Source organism: Nymphalis io, chromosome 21, assembly GCF_905147045.1.
Source record: "Nymphalis io chromosome 21, ilAglIoxx1.1, whole genome shotgun sequence".
Taxonomy (NCBI): Eukaryota; Metazoa; Arthropoda; class Insecta; order Lepidoptera; family Nymphalidae; genus Nymphalis; species Nymphalis io.
Window position 1 is genome coordinate 3,521,540 of NC_065908.1, and position 17,087 is coordinate 3,538,626.

The following is a 17,087-nucleotide window of genomic DNA, read 5'->3' on the forward strand; positions in this document are numbered from 1 at the left end:
CTCACCCTTCAAACCGGAACACAACAATATCAAGTATTGCTGTTTTGCGGTAGAATATCTGATGAGTGGGTGGTACCTACCCAGACGAGGTTGCACAAAGCCCTACCACCAACTCTCATAATCCGATGGGACAGCAATCCGATAGGACCGGAAAGAGTTCAGCCGCAGGACCAAGGGCTGTACGTGCTTTCCGAAGTACGGGGGCGTACTCACTTTCAATATCAGACCCGACAGACTATTCAATCAAATCCCTCGGGGTCTGAGGTCTGCTATTAACCACTAGACCAACGAGGCAGTCATATATAATCGCATCATGAAATTTTTTTTAACTTTATCATATTCTGTCATGTGGTTTTGTGTTGTGTGGTTCCGTGGTTTTAGTACTATAGAATAGAGATAACGACGAAGGGAGTGATAAATTGTTAATCCATCGTCGACCATTCATCGAGCACATAACCAAGGGGATCCAATTCACTAGCAAAAACATTCCTACAGAGAGTTCAGGCATCGAATCCGTTTCTTTTTTTTACAAGCGATTGATGATTCATGATGTTAATCCCATTCGCAAATACTGAATATGAAGTGACTCAAAACCGTTACATAATATATATACTTAGTAGATACCACTAATTATATTAATCTACTAGCTGTACTAGCTGTATTAATTTATGCGCAAATGAAACTGCGTTTCATTTGCGCATAAATTAAAAAAAAATCACTAAGGGCAGACTTGTAATATTTCAGTATATGCAACATTTTTAGTTTTATTTTCGTGGGATATTAATATTTATTCGGTTTTTGCCGCACCCGGATCTAGATAGGGCAACATATAATTAGAATCAAATATGAGAAAAACATAATTCCCTTAAATCAATTCCGATATACTTGAATGTCTTTCCCAATGCTTTATTTATTGTGACTGCAAACGATACCTTCACAGGAAATTGTGTCATTTTAAAAACAAAATGTAAATCTGTTTTTTAATAAGTACTTATTATCTTTTATAGTATAGGAAGGTGGACGAGCATATGGGCCACCTGATGGTAAGTGGTCACCAACGTCCATAGACATTGGCAATTGAAATGTTAACCATCGCTTACATCACCAATGCGCCATCAACCTAGGGAACTAAGATGTTATGTCCCTTGTGCCTGTAATTATACTGGCTCACTCACCCTTCAAACCGGAACACAACAAAACCAGGTACTGCTGTTTTGCGGTAGAATATCTGATGAGTGGGTGGTACCTACCCAGACGAGCTTGCACAAAACTCTTTCACCGGTTATCAAGTAATAACTGGATCATTTTTGGTCCAGAGAATCGGAATAGCGATTCAAAGGGGAAATGCTGCTAGCATTCTTGCCACCATTCCACGCGGTCATAATTTGTACTATTTTTAATGTTTATCTGTATTTATTTAAGGCTTTACTTCACTTGTCAAACTAACCGATTAAGTAGTAAATTTAACAAAACCATGAAAATGAATATCGGCAACAAACCGAAAATAAATACGTATGTATGTATAAGTATTTTCAAACAACCAAGTGAACTACCCTAAATAGTGTCTATGGTCTTATCTCGATATCTTTCATAAGAATTAATGTTTGATAAAAATGACTGCAAATTATGCGATAATGCATTATTTTATAATACATTTGATTAACATACAACCTTAAAAGATATACATATATCTTTGCATGGGCGAGTTAACCGACAATACTAGCATAAGCTGAACCCTGTTTAATATGATTTATCATATAGATTTGAGTTCAACTTACATTGGAAGTACAGTTATTTTATAGCAATTGTATCGAATAAACGTTTGTCGTGATTCTTTAAATTGACATAACTTTATTATTTATAAACCGATTGAAATAAAACACTAAATTTTAAACGAAGTTAGCCACAATACATTAATGAAAATTGCACTCAAATCCGCTAAGCCGTTTCTAAGATTAGCATGCACAAACGTACAGACAAACAGATAAACAGACAAAAATTATAATAATCATTGTTTTGGGTTCTGTTGCGTTGATAAAGGCTCCTGGTAATAGTTTTACTTATATATCTTCCATGTATAGACAGCGATTTTTTTTTTTTATAGAATAGGAAGGTGGCCCATATGCTCGCATATGGGCCACCTGATGGTAAGTGGTCACCAAACGCCCGTAGACATTGGCATTGTAAGAAATGTCAACCATCGCTTATAGCCAATGCGCCACCAACCTTGGGAACTAAGATTTTATGTCCCTTGTGCCTGTAATTACACTGGCTCACTCACCCTGGCTCAGATTAGTTACAGATTTATTATATGTACAAATAAAGCGCGACTTAAAAAATAAATGTCGTGAAATAGCTTAAGCAAACTTTATCTAACATAATATTATATTTAAATTTGATATCTATTTTGCATAAGTTTTTATATATGTTTTACTAATATACTCTATTTTGCGAATCACTTCATCTGATGGTAAGTGGTAGTTGAGTCCTAACACGACGACGTGACGGCGAATACAGTCGGGAACAATGATGTGCACTAGGCGCCCCCAACTGCCGGCCCGCAAGCTGCCTCTTCACGCCTCGTTTGAGGACTGTAGTTTTTAGTTTTATGTCTTAGAAACGTTAACAATACCGATATAATCGATAATTATTGTTATTTAATTATTAATATCGTTAATAGTTACTCAAAATTGTCTTTTATACTGTAATTATAATATATATACAGTAATAATAATAAAACCATCCTTACTAATATTATAAGTGCGTTAGTGATTTCGTTTGTCTATTTGTTTCTTACGCTTTCATGCCTTAAATAATTTACCGATTATCGTGAAATTTTGAATATACGTTGGCAGAGATACAGAAAAGGAGAATGGGTGCCTAAGACCTAACACTCCCATACGCGGGTGAAGCCGTGGGCGGAAATTAGTACCTATTATATAAATGAGTACCTTTGTTGTTCATTGAATACAATGATATAATACATGTAAAAAGAAAATTTAATGTATTTTTGTATTGTATGTGTATGAATAAAATATTTTTCTGTAAAATTATTAATATTCACACCCACAAACCTTATTTCATTTACTACCTACGATTGGGTTTAGGAAAGTGGAAGAAAAATCAACCATAAGCCTCTATGTAAGATTTTGTACAATACATATGTATTGATGTGTAATAAAGTATGAAATACGTAACTATTTCATATAAAAATTTAGGGTTACATTAGAACTCCACTTAGTATAGTCAGGGCAGGGTGAAGATCTATCAGATCATGGTTTCCTTCGATATCATATATTTTGACTGTGGATCAATGGACAAGTACTGCCTGTTTCTATTCCTATCGAAACCAATCTACACCCTTCTGTCTCATCTTTCCCAACCAGATCTGAGCCAGGAGCGAATCTGTGCATACTGCACAGATGCACTACTCTTGTAAAATATATATAGGTGTGAGCATGATAAGGCGTTTTAAAAATACACCTTAGTTTATGTAAAATATCCTACTTTGCTTATTAAAAGATTTATTTAAAAATAGTATTAATGTCGAAATATTGTATTTCCAATTAATTTGTTTTTTTTCTTGAACTTTGCCCCACGTCGGACGCCATTAACAACACTCGCTTGAAGATTTCTAGCGTTGTACCAGTAACGTGTGATAATTGTATACAAACAATATTTAAAAAAAATATTATATCACATAACAGGTCTTATCTTATGTATATTAAACATAAAACTCCATTTTTATATATTTATAAAAGTTTACTAACTATCAGGTAATTAAATTTAAACAGACACAATCTGTCTAATGGATCGTATAAATACAATTATTCCCGTGAGAATTCATCCGAAAGTTTGAAGAGGTACCTTTGCGGCGCACTAAATATTCATCAGTCACTATTTTTTTTAATTTATAATATTATGTCTGGAAGGCAGTTGAGCAAATTAACCATGTGATGGTAAAAGCTAATTGCCTCTCATTCGCTGTGTAGGAAATATTAATCATTTAATTGACCACCAATGCGCCACCATCATAGAAACTAAGATGGTATGTCTTTTACGCCTATAGTTACACTCACACACCAAATGAATAGCTGCTTGACGATTGAATTATTGATGAAAGCGTAATATACAGCCCACTCTCCTCAATAGGAGAGAAGTCTTAGCCCAGCTGTGGGACATTTATTGACCCAGATGATGGTTATTTTACTCTTAGCATCATTAAAATAATTGAAAATTAGTTAATAATCTAATATAATATATTTTCTTATAATAAGTTATAAGAAGGTGAAGGAAAAAATCGTGAGGAAACCTGCATGTGCCTAATTTCATTGAAATTCTGCCACATGTGTATTCTACCAACCCGCATTGGAGCAGCGCGGTAGAATAAGCTCCAAACCTTCTTCTTAAAAGGGAGAGGAGGCCTTAGCCCAGCAGTTTCCACTGCTTTTTTATTTTTATTAACAGGCTGTTACTGTTACAGTAAGTTATAAAAAATGTTTTTTTTATATAATATAAAATAGAATATATTTGTGTTATCAAATACAAATTAATTGTTGCGAGATAAGCTGTAATACTGTAGCTATACAAAACATAATAGCGGCTAGATATTGTGTTAAGAGATGGGTCATCGTCGGTCGGATCCTGGAAATAGTTACCCCGGGATGTAAATGAATTATCTGTAAGCACTGCGACGTGATTCCTTACCGCAAGGTACAGTGATGCTCAAAGTGTAAACAGTTTATAACCAAAAATATTTTGTATTTAAAAAAAAAGTGTTTGTTTGTTTATTTAGAAATTTAGTGTGGTTTAGGTATGAGTGTTTTTTATAGTTGATTTATATGAATTTATTCAATTCTGACATAATCGTTGCCTTGATGGTCAAATAAAAATTATATTGCGTTTGTGGATCAACTATTTCTCACTAATAACCCGGAGCTTGGAGTCACTGACGTGACTGTCAGATTATACGATACAAAAATTAAAAATGCACTTTCATTGCTCACATTTGTACACTGCGCGGTTGAGTCTCTCTTGGGAATGAACGCTGCGGCCGAAATCAGTTATAAGGATATAATATAAATGAAATACCTTACAAAATAATTACCTTTGACTATTAACTTCTTATCGAGAAATGCTTGACATATTTCGTATCATAAAGGCCCAGCTCATTATCACATCAAAATAATACTGCCTACTTACTAAACGTGATTTAAATCTGTCAGGTTGTGTATGTGTGTGTGTGTAGTGTATAATTGTAAAGAACTTAAATAATTTACAAGTCAACTTGCATTACCTCATAATTTTTTGAATTATAAGAAAATAGCATAACGCAGAATATGCAATATCAAGCAATATAAATCTGAATACTATATTACTTCTAAAAATAAAAAAATCAAATATATTTATATAAGTAAAATTGTATAAAATTATATAATGTATATTTAGACCTATCATAATAAACTTACATCAAGAAGGTTGGGAAACAGTTACGCGCGGGCGTCGTGTACTATATAAAGTGGGTTTCAAAGCGCTTTTCAGCATTCAGGCAACAGGTGGTGGACGATAAGGTGAGTACAGCTTTAGCTTTACACGTCACATTTTTTTTAATTTAGTACATCGATATATTAGGTGTTAAATTTTCGATAAAATAACTAAAAATATAAATTACTCATTTTTATAAATATAATAGTTAAAATAAAAATTTTAAATATGTAGGTAATTTATTCTCTAATGAATTACATTTTTAACGGTTGAAATCCAAATATATAATAATTTATTAAAAAATAATAATAATAATTTTAATTATTTTTGCAGTTAATTTTTACATGTCATTGTATTTTGATAGTTTAAACTTACAAAGTTACAGTACACACGATCAACGAAGATTAATCTAATTTTTTTTCCAATAATAATGGTAATAATATTGGAAATAAATGTGTATTAGTAATATAAACTTAAGCAGAAAAAGGGTCGAATTGGTACGTTCCTAATTTTCGAAATCGACTAACAATATACGTCATTTTATAAAATTTATTTTATGTTCATTATATAAAAGTCATGAAAAATATTACGTGGTTTTCGTTTGTATTGGTTAAAGTACTATTTTAGAATTAAATTTTGTCATGTATCGTTTAAGTGAAGTTTTGCAAGCTTTCATGACAAATATATACATTGAACGTGCTTACATTTTTAGAATCAATGCAATATCATAATTGAATGTATTTGTTTTAACCGTTTCCAAAAATATTATGGATTTTTAAACAATTCCATTCGTAAGAAATATTGTTTAAAAAAAAAAAACAAATTTATTATTATTAGTCCCAAAAAACATAGCGAAAATACATAGAATAATAACAACATATTCAATTAAGAAATTTATTATTTTAATAAAGCCATTTTACATTATCAAATCATAAGCTGAAAAAAAATGTAACTGAAACACTAAAGTCAAAGATAAGTATTAATGTACCGTATGTAATATAACTTTTTTTACGTCAGACATTTTATATAATATAAAACATTAAAATAAAAAATAAAATACACATTACAAATTTATAAAAAGCCGAGATGGCCCTGTGGTAAGAACGCGTGAATCTTAACCGATGATCGTGGGTTCAAACCCGGGCAAGCACCACTGAATTTTCATGTGCTTAATTTGTGATTATAATTCATCTCGTGCTTTACGGTGACGGAAAACATCGTGGGGAAATCTGCATGTGTCTAATTTCACTGAAGTTCTGCCACATGTGAATTCTACCAACCCGCATTGGAGCAGCGTGGTGGAACCAGCTCCAAACCTTCTCCTCAAAAAGAGGAGAGGAGGCCTTTAGCCCAGCAGTGGGACATTCACAGGCTGTTACGGTACAAATTTATAGCAAAAACACGCCATCTAAAAGATTGTCCTGTAGCATTGTACCAAAGACGCTGGCACTATTGCCTCTGCAATAAAAATAATAATCACTTTTTTTTTAATATCAATACTAAATCAATTGACGATAGCCTCAGCAAATATTTACGAATTCAAGATAATTAAGAAATCAAATTTAAAAAAAAAAATGTTATATTAGTTATTATATAAAATATTCATATAATATTGAGAGTATATGACAAAATTATTGTGACGAATATTAAGTTTTATATCCTTATTTAACTATTACAGTTTTTTTTCTATTTAAACGTCACATCCTATCTTATATGCATAACCATTGATTTCTCCCTTTCTATAATTATCGATTCGACATTCGAAAGAAGAAGTCACAGCATTGTTTAATTAATCATCCGCTAAACAACGTTTATAGGTAAGATTCTTAAAAAAATAATCCTCAATCATATTGTACAATCGTCAAAAATTACGCAAACACAAATCGAACTAAGAACTCCGTTTTTACCGTCATTTAATTCACTTTATATACTTACATATATATGTTTGAATGTCTTTTTGGTATTGCGGTTTCATCTATAATCATTGCGGATATTCAAATTAATTAAAAAAAAATTAAAATCAGAAAATCTTTACAATCTGGCAAATATGACAAACTTTTAATGGCAACATTTAATAAATAAGTCGATATTAAAAAGAAAATTAATATCTATGCTAAAACAAATTAAATTTAATATTTTCATTTGTGTTGTAAGTAACAAGTCTGTGTACAAAATTTAGGTTAATTTATTGGTTGGTAGTGAAAAACTAGCAAGTTTTGATAGACGCATAGTTTAGGTGAAGTCGAACAAAAGCTTGTAAAAACATCTTTTTTTAAACTAAAATCTTCCAAAGTTTTATTTACTTTTACGTTTAAATAAGCTTTCTTATTAAGTGACGTTACAACTCAAAGAAATATCTCTAGCTATGTTAGCGAGTAATTTTCTCTCGTATTTTTATTTTTCATTCCGACTGTTTGCCGGAGACTAATTGTTTATAAACGAACGGTATGTATTTTAAATCCCTTTATAATCTTTTTGAACTAAGAACACTTGAAACTTAACCAAAGATTGCGAGTTCAAGCCCCGGCAAGCACTACTGAGTTTTCGTGTATTTAATTGGTGACTTAAAATTTTTTTCGTGTTCGATTTTCTGTTCAACCACCAAGTGTTGAAGCAGCGTGGTGAAATAGACTCCAATCTTTTTCCTCGAGAGAAGAGAAAGCGCTTTACCTAGCAGTGAGAAAAAAGTGAGATATTTACAGGTTTTTAATTTTAATTTTATTTAAATTTAATAAAATTGGGTAGTTTATACATAACATTCAAAATAATTTATTATAATATTGTATTTTTTTAATATTTCTTTGTATGCTTAAAAGTTAATGTCAGGATTAATTGTATTTATCATTTGTGCCGTGTATTTCTGCACAGACAATTGATTTGAATAATAATAATTTATAAATAATTTATGTATATACAATTATAATAAATTATACTCTCGTGGGCTTGAAAAAACTTGTTAGGGTGAGCGCTGTTAAAATAATCATTCATTCATCATCGATGTACCCCGCGACTCGATCCACGTAATATACCCCAGGCTACATTTGTTTCAGTAAAATCGATACAATAGCTTAGTCATGGTGACAGCCTTCTAGTGACTTCCTCATTTATGCTATACTAATTAATTTATATTGATATTTTCACCGTTTATTTAACACTACCTATCGATAATTATATTTATTTTGCGTACTAATATTAACGATATTTATTTCAACTTCAGATTTGAACAAGAAAAAGCTGCTTTTCAGTAATTAATTAAATCTATTCTTAGCTATTCTCTTTTTTTTTTTTTTTTAAGTAAGCGGTCACCAAACGCCCTTAGACATTGGCATTGTAAGAAATGTCAACCATCGCTTATAGCCAATGCGCCACCAACCTTGGGAACTAAGATTTTATGTCCCTCGTGCCTGTAATTACACTGGCTCACTCACCCTTCAAACCGGAACACAACAATATCAAGTATTGCTGTTTTGCGGTAGAATATCTGATGAGTGGGTGGTACCTACCCAGACGAGCTTGCACAACGCCCTACCACCAGTAAATCTCATCTATAAAATTAAAAGTATCATTCCGAACAAAACGTAAACGTGTATAATGTTTCATGGATTATTCCAATTTCAAATATTCTTATCTTATAATAGAATCTCCTTTCATGTATTGTACAAGTGAGGCCGAGTTAAATATAACGATATAAGATAAAGAAATATGTATCATTTCTATCATACGAAAACAAAACAAGGTATTTTTTTTTTTTACTTTTCTTGGCCGTTAAAATATTGTCAGTAATGTTTATGTTTTATTATATTATCGTGTTATATTTTTTAGTAACAGCCCTTAAAATGTTCGATCTGTTCATTAGAAGTTTGTGGGTATTCTGTGAAGAAATTCTCATTAGCATCCTGGAATGAAGTATGCAGTGTCACTTTACCGTGCCTCGAAATTGTCGTTACGGTTCAACGCATGTCGTTGATCCGATGGATGGTGAAACACAAGAGGTGGCTATTCGCTTACCTTCTCTTTGCAAATAAAAACTATAACTCTCATCAAAGCATATTTTATAATAAACACGTCTTCCAATCTATTGTCTTTATCTTGTATAGATCTATTATTTGCAAAGACATTTTAACATTTTAATTGTCAACAGGAAAAATGCAGTCCTTAGCCAGATTGTGTCTCTCGGTACTACTGCTAGCATCTGTTGTTGCCAGCTCATATCGTAAGTACTTTATAAAATTAAATTATTTTTTTTATATATTTGGGCCGGTTGGCGTGGTTGGTAGATACTTGCCTTTCACGCCGAAGGTTGTGGGTTCGATTCCCACCCAGGACAGACATTTGTGTGCATGAACATGTCTGTTTGCCCTGAGTCGGGGTGTAATTATCTATATAAGTATGTATTTACAAAAGAAAAGTATTATATGTAGTATATCAGTTTTCTGGTTTCCATCGTACAGGCTCTGCTTAGTTTGGAATCAGATGACCGTGTGTGAATAATCTCCCAGGATATTATTATATAAATACAGTTCGTCAAAAATGTATCACCATATAGATCAGCATGCCTGTTTTCTTTTTACAAGTAGGAGAAAAATATAACACCTAATGGTAGATGGTCACCACCGCCCATAGACATAGATGCTGTAGAAAATATTAAACATTCCTTACATCGTCAATGCGCCATCAACCTTGGGATTAAGATGATATATCACTTGTTCCTGTAGTTACACTGGCTCTCTCACATTGCTGTTTGGCAGTTGAATATATGACGATTGGGTGGTATGTTCTCAGGTGGTCTTCTTCAAAGTTGTACCACCGAGTAAAGTTCCATTTAATTTGAAATCGGAACTTGAAACTTTTTTGTCAAGACGCATTGGTGGTTTCACAATATGCCCGATCACAATATTCAATAAACGATTAGAAGAAGACTACGAATTGTAGATGACTACGGGGCGTAATCCTTAGTTATCATTGGCTTACATTCTAACGGATAGTAGGGCGAATGTTTGAAGATAAAAGATACTAGTGTGTCTATAAAAAAATAGAAACCTCAATTAGAAGGGACAGTGTAATATTGTACTTAATTGTTAGCCTTTTATTGAACCGGTTGGAAAGAGAACTTTAATTACAGGCATAGTAGCGCCATTCTGTAAGAGTAAACTTGAAACTAACCGCAGAAAACGGTCGTGAAATGTCAGAAAGTGATATGCGATATTGACCATAATAAATATAACATTTCAAGAATACACGCATCAAAATAGTGTATCACCGTTAGTCAACACTTCACGGGTCAGTATTGAAATGAGTTCTTATAGAAAAGCACTGCAGGACACTGCTAATTGGTGGTAGGTTAGGTTACTAGTGGTAGAGCTTTGTGCAAGCTCGTCTGGGTAGGTACCACCCACTAATCAGATATTCTACCGCAAACAGCAGTACTTGGTATTGTTGTGTTCCGGTTTGAAGGGTGAGTGAGCCGGTGTAATCACAGGCACAAGGGACGTAACATCTTAGTTCCCAAGGTTGGTGGCGCATTGGTGATGTAAGCGATGGTTAACATGTCTTACAATGCCAATGTCTATGGGCATTGGTGACCACTTACGATCAGGTGGTCCATATGCTCGTCCGCCTTCCTATTCTATAAAAAAAAGCATAAGATCTTAAATCTATTCATGGCGCAATTATTGTTTTATATTTGTATCTTTACCTATTTCTATAGGTAGGTCATTTCTTTCATCATATTCAGCCCACATTAATCCACTGCTGGACAAACCTAACACCTGCTCCATTCAAATAACCTAATACCTGTTCCATTCAAATAATGAAGTGTCTCTTCATTTTATTAACTTTTGAATTTTATAATAGAATTCTTATGTGTTAAGGTAAGGCTCTTATCAAAGATTTGAATTAATGCTATTTGTGTATAAAATTAAGGCGAAGGATTATTTAAATTAAGGAAAAACAAATGAGAAGGATTTGTTAGTTACAGCGATGCCAATATTATGGTAACATTAAAATGTACTTAAAATACGAATATAAGACCTTTTTTGTAATATCATGAAGTTAAAAGTTATTAAAAAAGTGAGGTACGACGTTGTGTTCTACAAATTATATGTAACATGCATTTAACTTAATTTTCATTCCTTGTTTTCTCAAAAACAATAAATGAATATATATTTTTTTATCAATAAAGTCTAGTATAATGTTCGAAAACGTTAATTATTATTGTATTATTTATTTAGAATTATTTTGATAGCTTCTATTAATATAAGACAATCTGGCTTAAAATATATTTTAGAAAATTCTCTTAATATGGGCGTAATTGCAGATATAATACTTTTATAAAAACTGAAGGACTGCGAAGCAACAGTAAGCAAATCTTAGTTTTTCTTGTGTAGGATTCAACGTGGGTATATTTATCAGGTGACGGGTGGCAAGTATTGTTAATGAAATCTTAGAGTAAATTTTGTTTTAGACATAATAAGTATAAAAATAGATATCAAGACTAGCTAGTAGGGCGATGTTTGCATAAAGGATGAACGTTAACAATATTATGCACGGTTCATTACGAACAAATTGCATGCTATTGAAATCGAGAATAGGTTTTTGAAGATATATTTTAATTATGATTTGTATTTTATTCATGGAAGGGTATAAACATTTCCTTGAATTAGATGTACGATTATTTTACACGAATAGTCATTTATATTTAATGAATCCGTTTGTCATGATTTAATTTGGACTCCAGGGGATTCTTCTTCTGCCAGTCCTTTCCAAAAATATAATAGGTTCATCAATTTACAGATTGATTGTTGTTGTTGTTAAATAAAATTTACCTTTTTCACTTTCCGCGTGGACGTTCAGCTGAATCGATTCGCGATTCAGCTGAACGTCCACGCGGAAAGTTCGAAATCTGATTTTTTTTAAAACGTATTCTATAAAAACCGACTTCTATAAAGGTATTTCACATTAAAAATGTCGCGCTATCAAACTGAATAATTTTTATCTACTACCGTCAATTAACTTAAGTTGAGCTGTGAAATGTAACATCCAAGAAACTTAAAGACGAATCACGAAATGAATAAAGTTTCTAAAACTTAATTATTGATTACGTTCACACTAAAACTTAGTTTATTAGAATTGTTGAAACTTTCATAAATGGAATGTTCAATGGACCGACACACGGGAATATGAAATCAAATTTATATAGTTCTCAAACTGTTACGGTGTACTATATATGTATATATTATATTGTACAAAGTTTAAACCGCCATTATATCTTTAAATTGATCTTTGATAACATTAAATTAATAAATACATGTTACATTTTTTATTATGTTATTATAAATTACAGACCAAATAAATTAAGAGATAAAACACACGTTCACAGTATATTAAAAACTTTAATGAGTTTGCTTTTACCAGTTTCGGAGTTTTACTTTTTTTTAGTAATATACGTCATATCAGGCAAAGGTCTCATAAAAGTTTTCGTTACGAATGATTGAAAACAAAAAGTTCCGTAGTGGAAATAAAAACAATAGTGTGAGTTGTGACTTATATTGATATGGATCGAGTGTTTTGGTGTATTTGACAATATATATTTAAATGTTTCAATATAATTGATTTGCAAATATTCTTAGATTTATTTAAAAATAGACGTTCATAAAAATATTACATTTTAAAGATTTTATTATGTATCTATTAGATGACCTCGGCTCATATAATATTTAGATAATTTATGCTCTACACAAAACATACAAACCTAATTTAATTGGTATTTGAATATGTTTATTTACTCGTTCGATATTTGAAATTTTCTTTAATAGACAATCAAAAGATGTAACAAGCTGTCTGTTGCCAGTTCTATTCGGATTCAGATTTTTCCTTGAAGGTGACTAACATATATAGGTACGGATATCGGTTAAGATTTCAAGATATTTTAATCTCAAAATTAAAAAGAAATCACATAATGAGAACTTAAAAATGAAGAATTTATATCCGATCAATCAGTTTGAATAAAGAAAGTTTTTGAAACAGCCTTTTTTTAGAACATTTTTTCTTTTTATTCTATATGTAACATTTGTGTGTCCAGGTATAATTTGTTATTATGTTGCAGATAGCAGTGCAAAGCTTCGTCGTGATGGCGTATTGAACCTGTATCCCTTTCCAAGGGTGGGTCGTGCGTCTCATCGCACTTGGCAAGTTCCGATCAAGGATTTGTTAGGTAAGAATTTTAAAGAAAATAAAATTATTCATTTCTTATCTGTTTTAAGTAAAATATTTATTTTAAGTGAACATAGTGATATCGTTTATAATGATATTATTCGTTAGTAAAGTAAGTAATTATATGATTAATGTATATTCTTCGCTACTTAAGTTACATCGTTCATTAAATCACGAATTTCTCAGAAACGCTTTCACATCGGCCGAATATCGACAGCCTCATTAATAAACGATTTATATCATTGTGTCACCGGTAATTTTATATTAGAAAGAAGAAGACAATTATTATTTAACTAATCACCTCTAATCAACATTATTTTGTAGATAAAGCCGTAATTGCGAAAGTATTATATACATTTAAGGTAAGCCTGAAAAATACCCATTGCTAAGTATATTTATTTTACAATCAGATGCTGATCAAATTAAACGTCAGCTGTACGCTTTTCCACGAGTCGGTAGAAATGATCCTCTTCGATCAGATGTCCAATTAGCCCCACTTGAAAACATACTGTTCGGTCGACGCAACCCGTTCGTCAAGCGCCAAGTTTTATCTGAGCCTCAAGCGGAAAAAGACAGCACAGGCATGTGGTTTGGTCCACGACTTGGAAGAGCTTATAAGAGGGAAGAGGACGGTAAAATATATCTTTAATATTATGATAAAACTTATAAATTTGGATATATAAATTTGGATTTAGAGTGGTAATAAAGTAAAATTATTTCTTAAGAATATCTCACCAGTTTATTGAGCAATACAAAAATTACTCGACTCCATCGATTAAGCTGACATAGACAACCGTTACCGATTCGACTAAGTTAAAATTAAATAAAAAACATAAAATGAACTTCATGGCAACAAAGCAAGTATATAAATGCATTTTAATAATAACCATTAGCTTCGATGATGAAAACCCTCTTAACAGCTAAAGGCCAAACAATATTGTAAGCTTTGTGTATTAAAAGCTTCACTTAAGTTTCATTGGTGCTCCTATCTTCTGTGGCCCTAAGTGGAGGAGCAATGTTGGCCCACGTACACACTTACTATACTAAAAATTGAATTTTCATACTTAATGCTTAAAGTTATTTATTACGAACGTAACTTTAATTTTTATGTTGGATACTGTGGTTCTGTTTGCGTAACATAAGAAGGAATATTTTTTTTTGCATTTTCAAATCCAAATTAATCAGGAATCAGCAATCTTACGAATGGTTTAAACTTCATCATCAACGTCGAATATTATCATACAAATTTATGAATTTTTTCGATGATGATGATGTGTACGTATAGATACATATATTCAACATAAAAATAGTAGAAAGATTAAGTATTATTACCTATTTAATAATATAACCTATTTTGCAAATAATTTTTTTTTTTTAATCTTAAATTATATTTTGTTATCTGTGGCGTTTCCACTTTATGCCTTGTAATGTCAATTATAAAACACTTCCCACTTAGAAGGTTTGCTTTCCTCCCTATACACGCAGATGCTATAAATATACATAAATATGGGAAATTGCTTTAATTCAGTAAGCCACTTTAGTTTGGTATAGCGTATTTTATCGAAAACTTTTTAAATATATAACTTTCATGAATAATAAAAACAAAAACACAATTCAAATTTTCAAATTACAAATAAAATTATAAACAAGTTTTGCTATCGTTGACATTTTCCGTGAATGATCTTTGATTAAAATGGTTAATGGATAGATCCTCATAATTAAGTTTAAACTTATAAGCTACAGCAAAGATGACGTATTGTTATAATACTTAACCTTAACCGGAATGATCTGGTTCATTCTGGAAATTTTTATTTTAGCTTAGCATTTATTTTTCATTTATATTTTCTCTTGTAAATGATTTTTACGTAAACAAAAAATATATAAATGTACTAAAACATTTTTTTACTGGCTTATATTCTTGAACGCAAAATATTCTGTAATATATGTAATAATAAAAGAGATGACATATATGAGATCAATCGAACTAAGACAATAAAACCATGTTTTTCTCATATATATGCCAAAAATAACACAAATATCGAAGGTATTTGTCACTATATACCAAACCTATTTATATTTAAATTTAAAAAAATTTGAGTAACTAGTTTTTTTTTTTTACTGGTGGTTATCCTCATCAGATATTCTACCGCAAAACAGCAGTACTTTGTATTGTTTTACAGGCAGAAGGGACATATCATCTTAATTCCCAAGGTTGGTGGCGAATTGGCGATGTAAGCGATGGTTCACATTTCTTACAATGAAAATGTCTATGGGCGTTGGTGATCACTTACCAACAGGTGGCCGATAAGCTCGGCCGCCTACCTATTCTATAAAAAAAAGAAAAGAAGAAAATTAAAAATACTTTATCATATAAAATCACGGTTTCTATAGTCTAAAGTATATCGTATTTAACATATGTTTCTAAATGATTCCAGATGTTGCACAAAACGACACGGAGCGAAGTGAACCTGAAGAGTTCGAAGCTCAAACTTATCGCGAAAAAAGGCAAAATTCGCGGACGTAATTGCAACAATGGACGTCCGCTTATCACCACAGTATATACCTTTAACACTAACCTTTCAAATGTCTTCAACTTAGATTCAAGAAAACATTGATTTACAAACAATTTTAGCAATAGTAATTTAATTAGGCAAATACTTTATAGCAATTTTATCTAATGGTCATAAAACTTTTTTTGATTCGTCTTATTTTATAATGATATCGACAGACTAAATAAAGTAGAACAATTTATAACATAGCTAAATTCATTATAAATTGAAACAATTATTTCTTATATCCTTCAATTTAATTCCTCTTACATAGTTACACTCGCCTTAATGGTATATGTATTAAATTAATACAGATTAAATAATAAAATTTGAAATACGTCAATTTTTTTATAGATTTTCTTTAACTGATTTTAATCTTAATACCGCCAAGTAATAAACCATACGTGTAGATTAAGTATTTATTAATTAGTGCTGTAATTATTAAAAATCAATATGTGATTTTTTTAACAATGCGATTATCGTTTCCAAGGCTGGTTGGATTTATGATATTTAAATCCAAGAAATAATTTTCGCATTGTAAAATTATGCTAAAACTATAATTATAATATATTAAAAATAAATTAAATAAAGTTATGCAACGATACTAATATTTTTGTTTTAATTTAGGAAATAAATTTAACATTTGAATAAATTTGTCTTAGATCGTTTATTATAATGCTTTGATAACATTAAAAAATGTCTTTATAAAACTTTTGTTTTTTCTTGTTAAAAAAACATGTATTATGTTCAATTAATATAAAAAGATAGTTGATTAGTTATAAGTTAATTATTTTAACTTAAGAATAATAATTGCTAATTTTTGCCTTGAGTTTGCATGATTTG

At 31.1% G+C, this 17,087-nt stretch overlaps 2 protein-coding genes across 3 annotated transcripts in view; both read left to right on the forward strand.

Moving 5' to 3' along the window:
* The window catches only part of LOC126776726 (protein mini spindles), a 230,730-nt gene that overhangs the window by 110,881 nt on the left and 102,762 nt on the right, over positions 1–17,087 (forward strand). The gene's annotated exons all lie outside the window — the stretch shown is intronic.
* LOC126776920 (CAPA peptides) lies at positions 5,557–16,309 on the forward strand. Of its 2 annotated transcripts, none has more exons than XM_050499788.1 (5): positions 5,557–5,570; positions 9,626–9,697; positions 13,589–13,696; positions 14,106–14,327; positions 16,131–16,309. In XM_050499788.1, exons 2-5 carry the CDS (start codon positions 9,631–9,633, stop codon positions 16,217–16,219), a joined length of 486 nt encoding a protein of 161 aa, XP_050355745.1. In that variant the 5' UTR covers positions 5,557–5,570; positions 9,626–9,630; the 3' UTR covers positions 16,220–16,309. The 2 variants fall into 2 exon arrangements, with proteins under 2 accessions (XP_050355745.1, XP_050355744.1); XM_050499787.1 differs by lacking the exon at positions 5,557–5,570 and adding an exon at positions 9,427–9,476.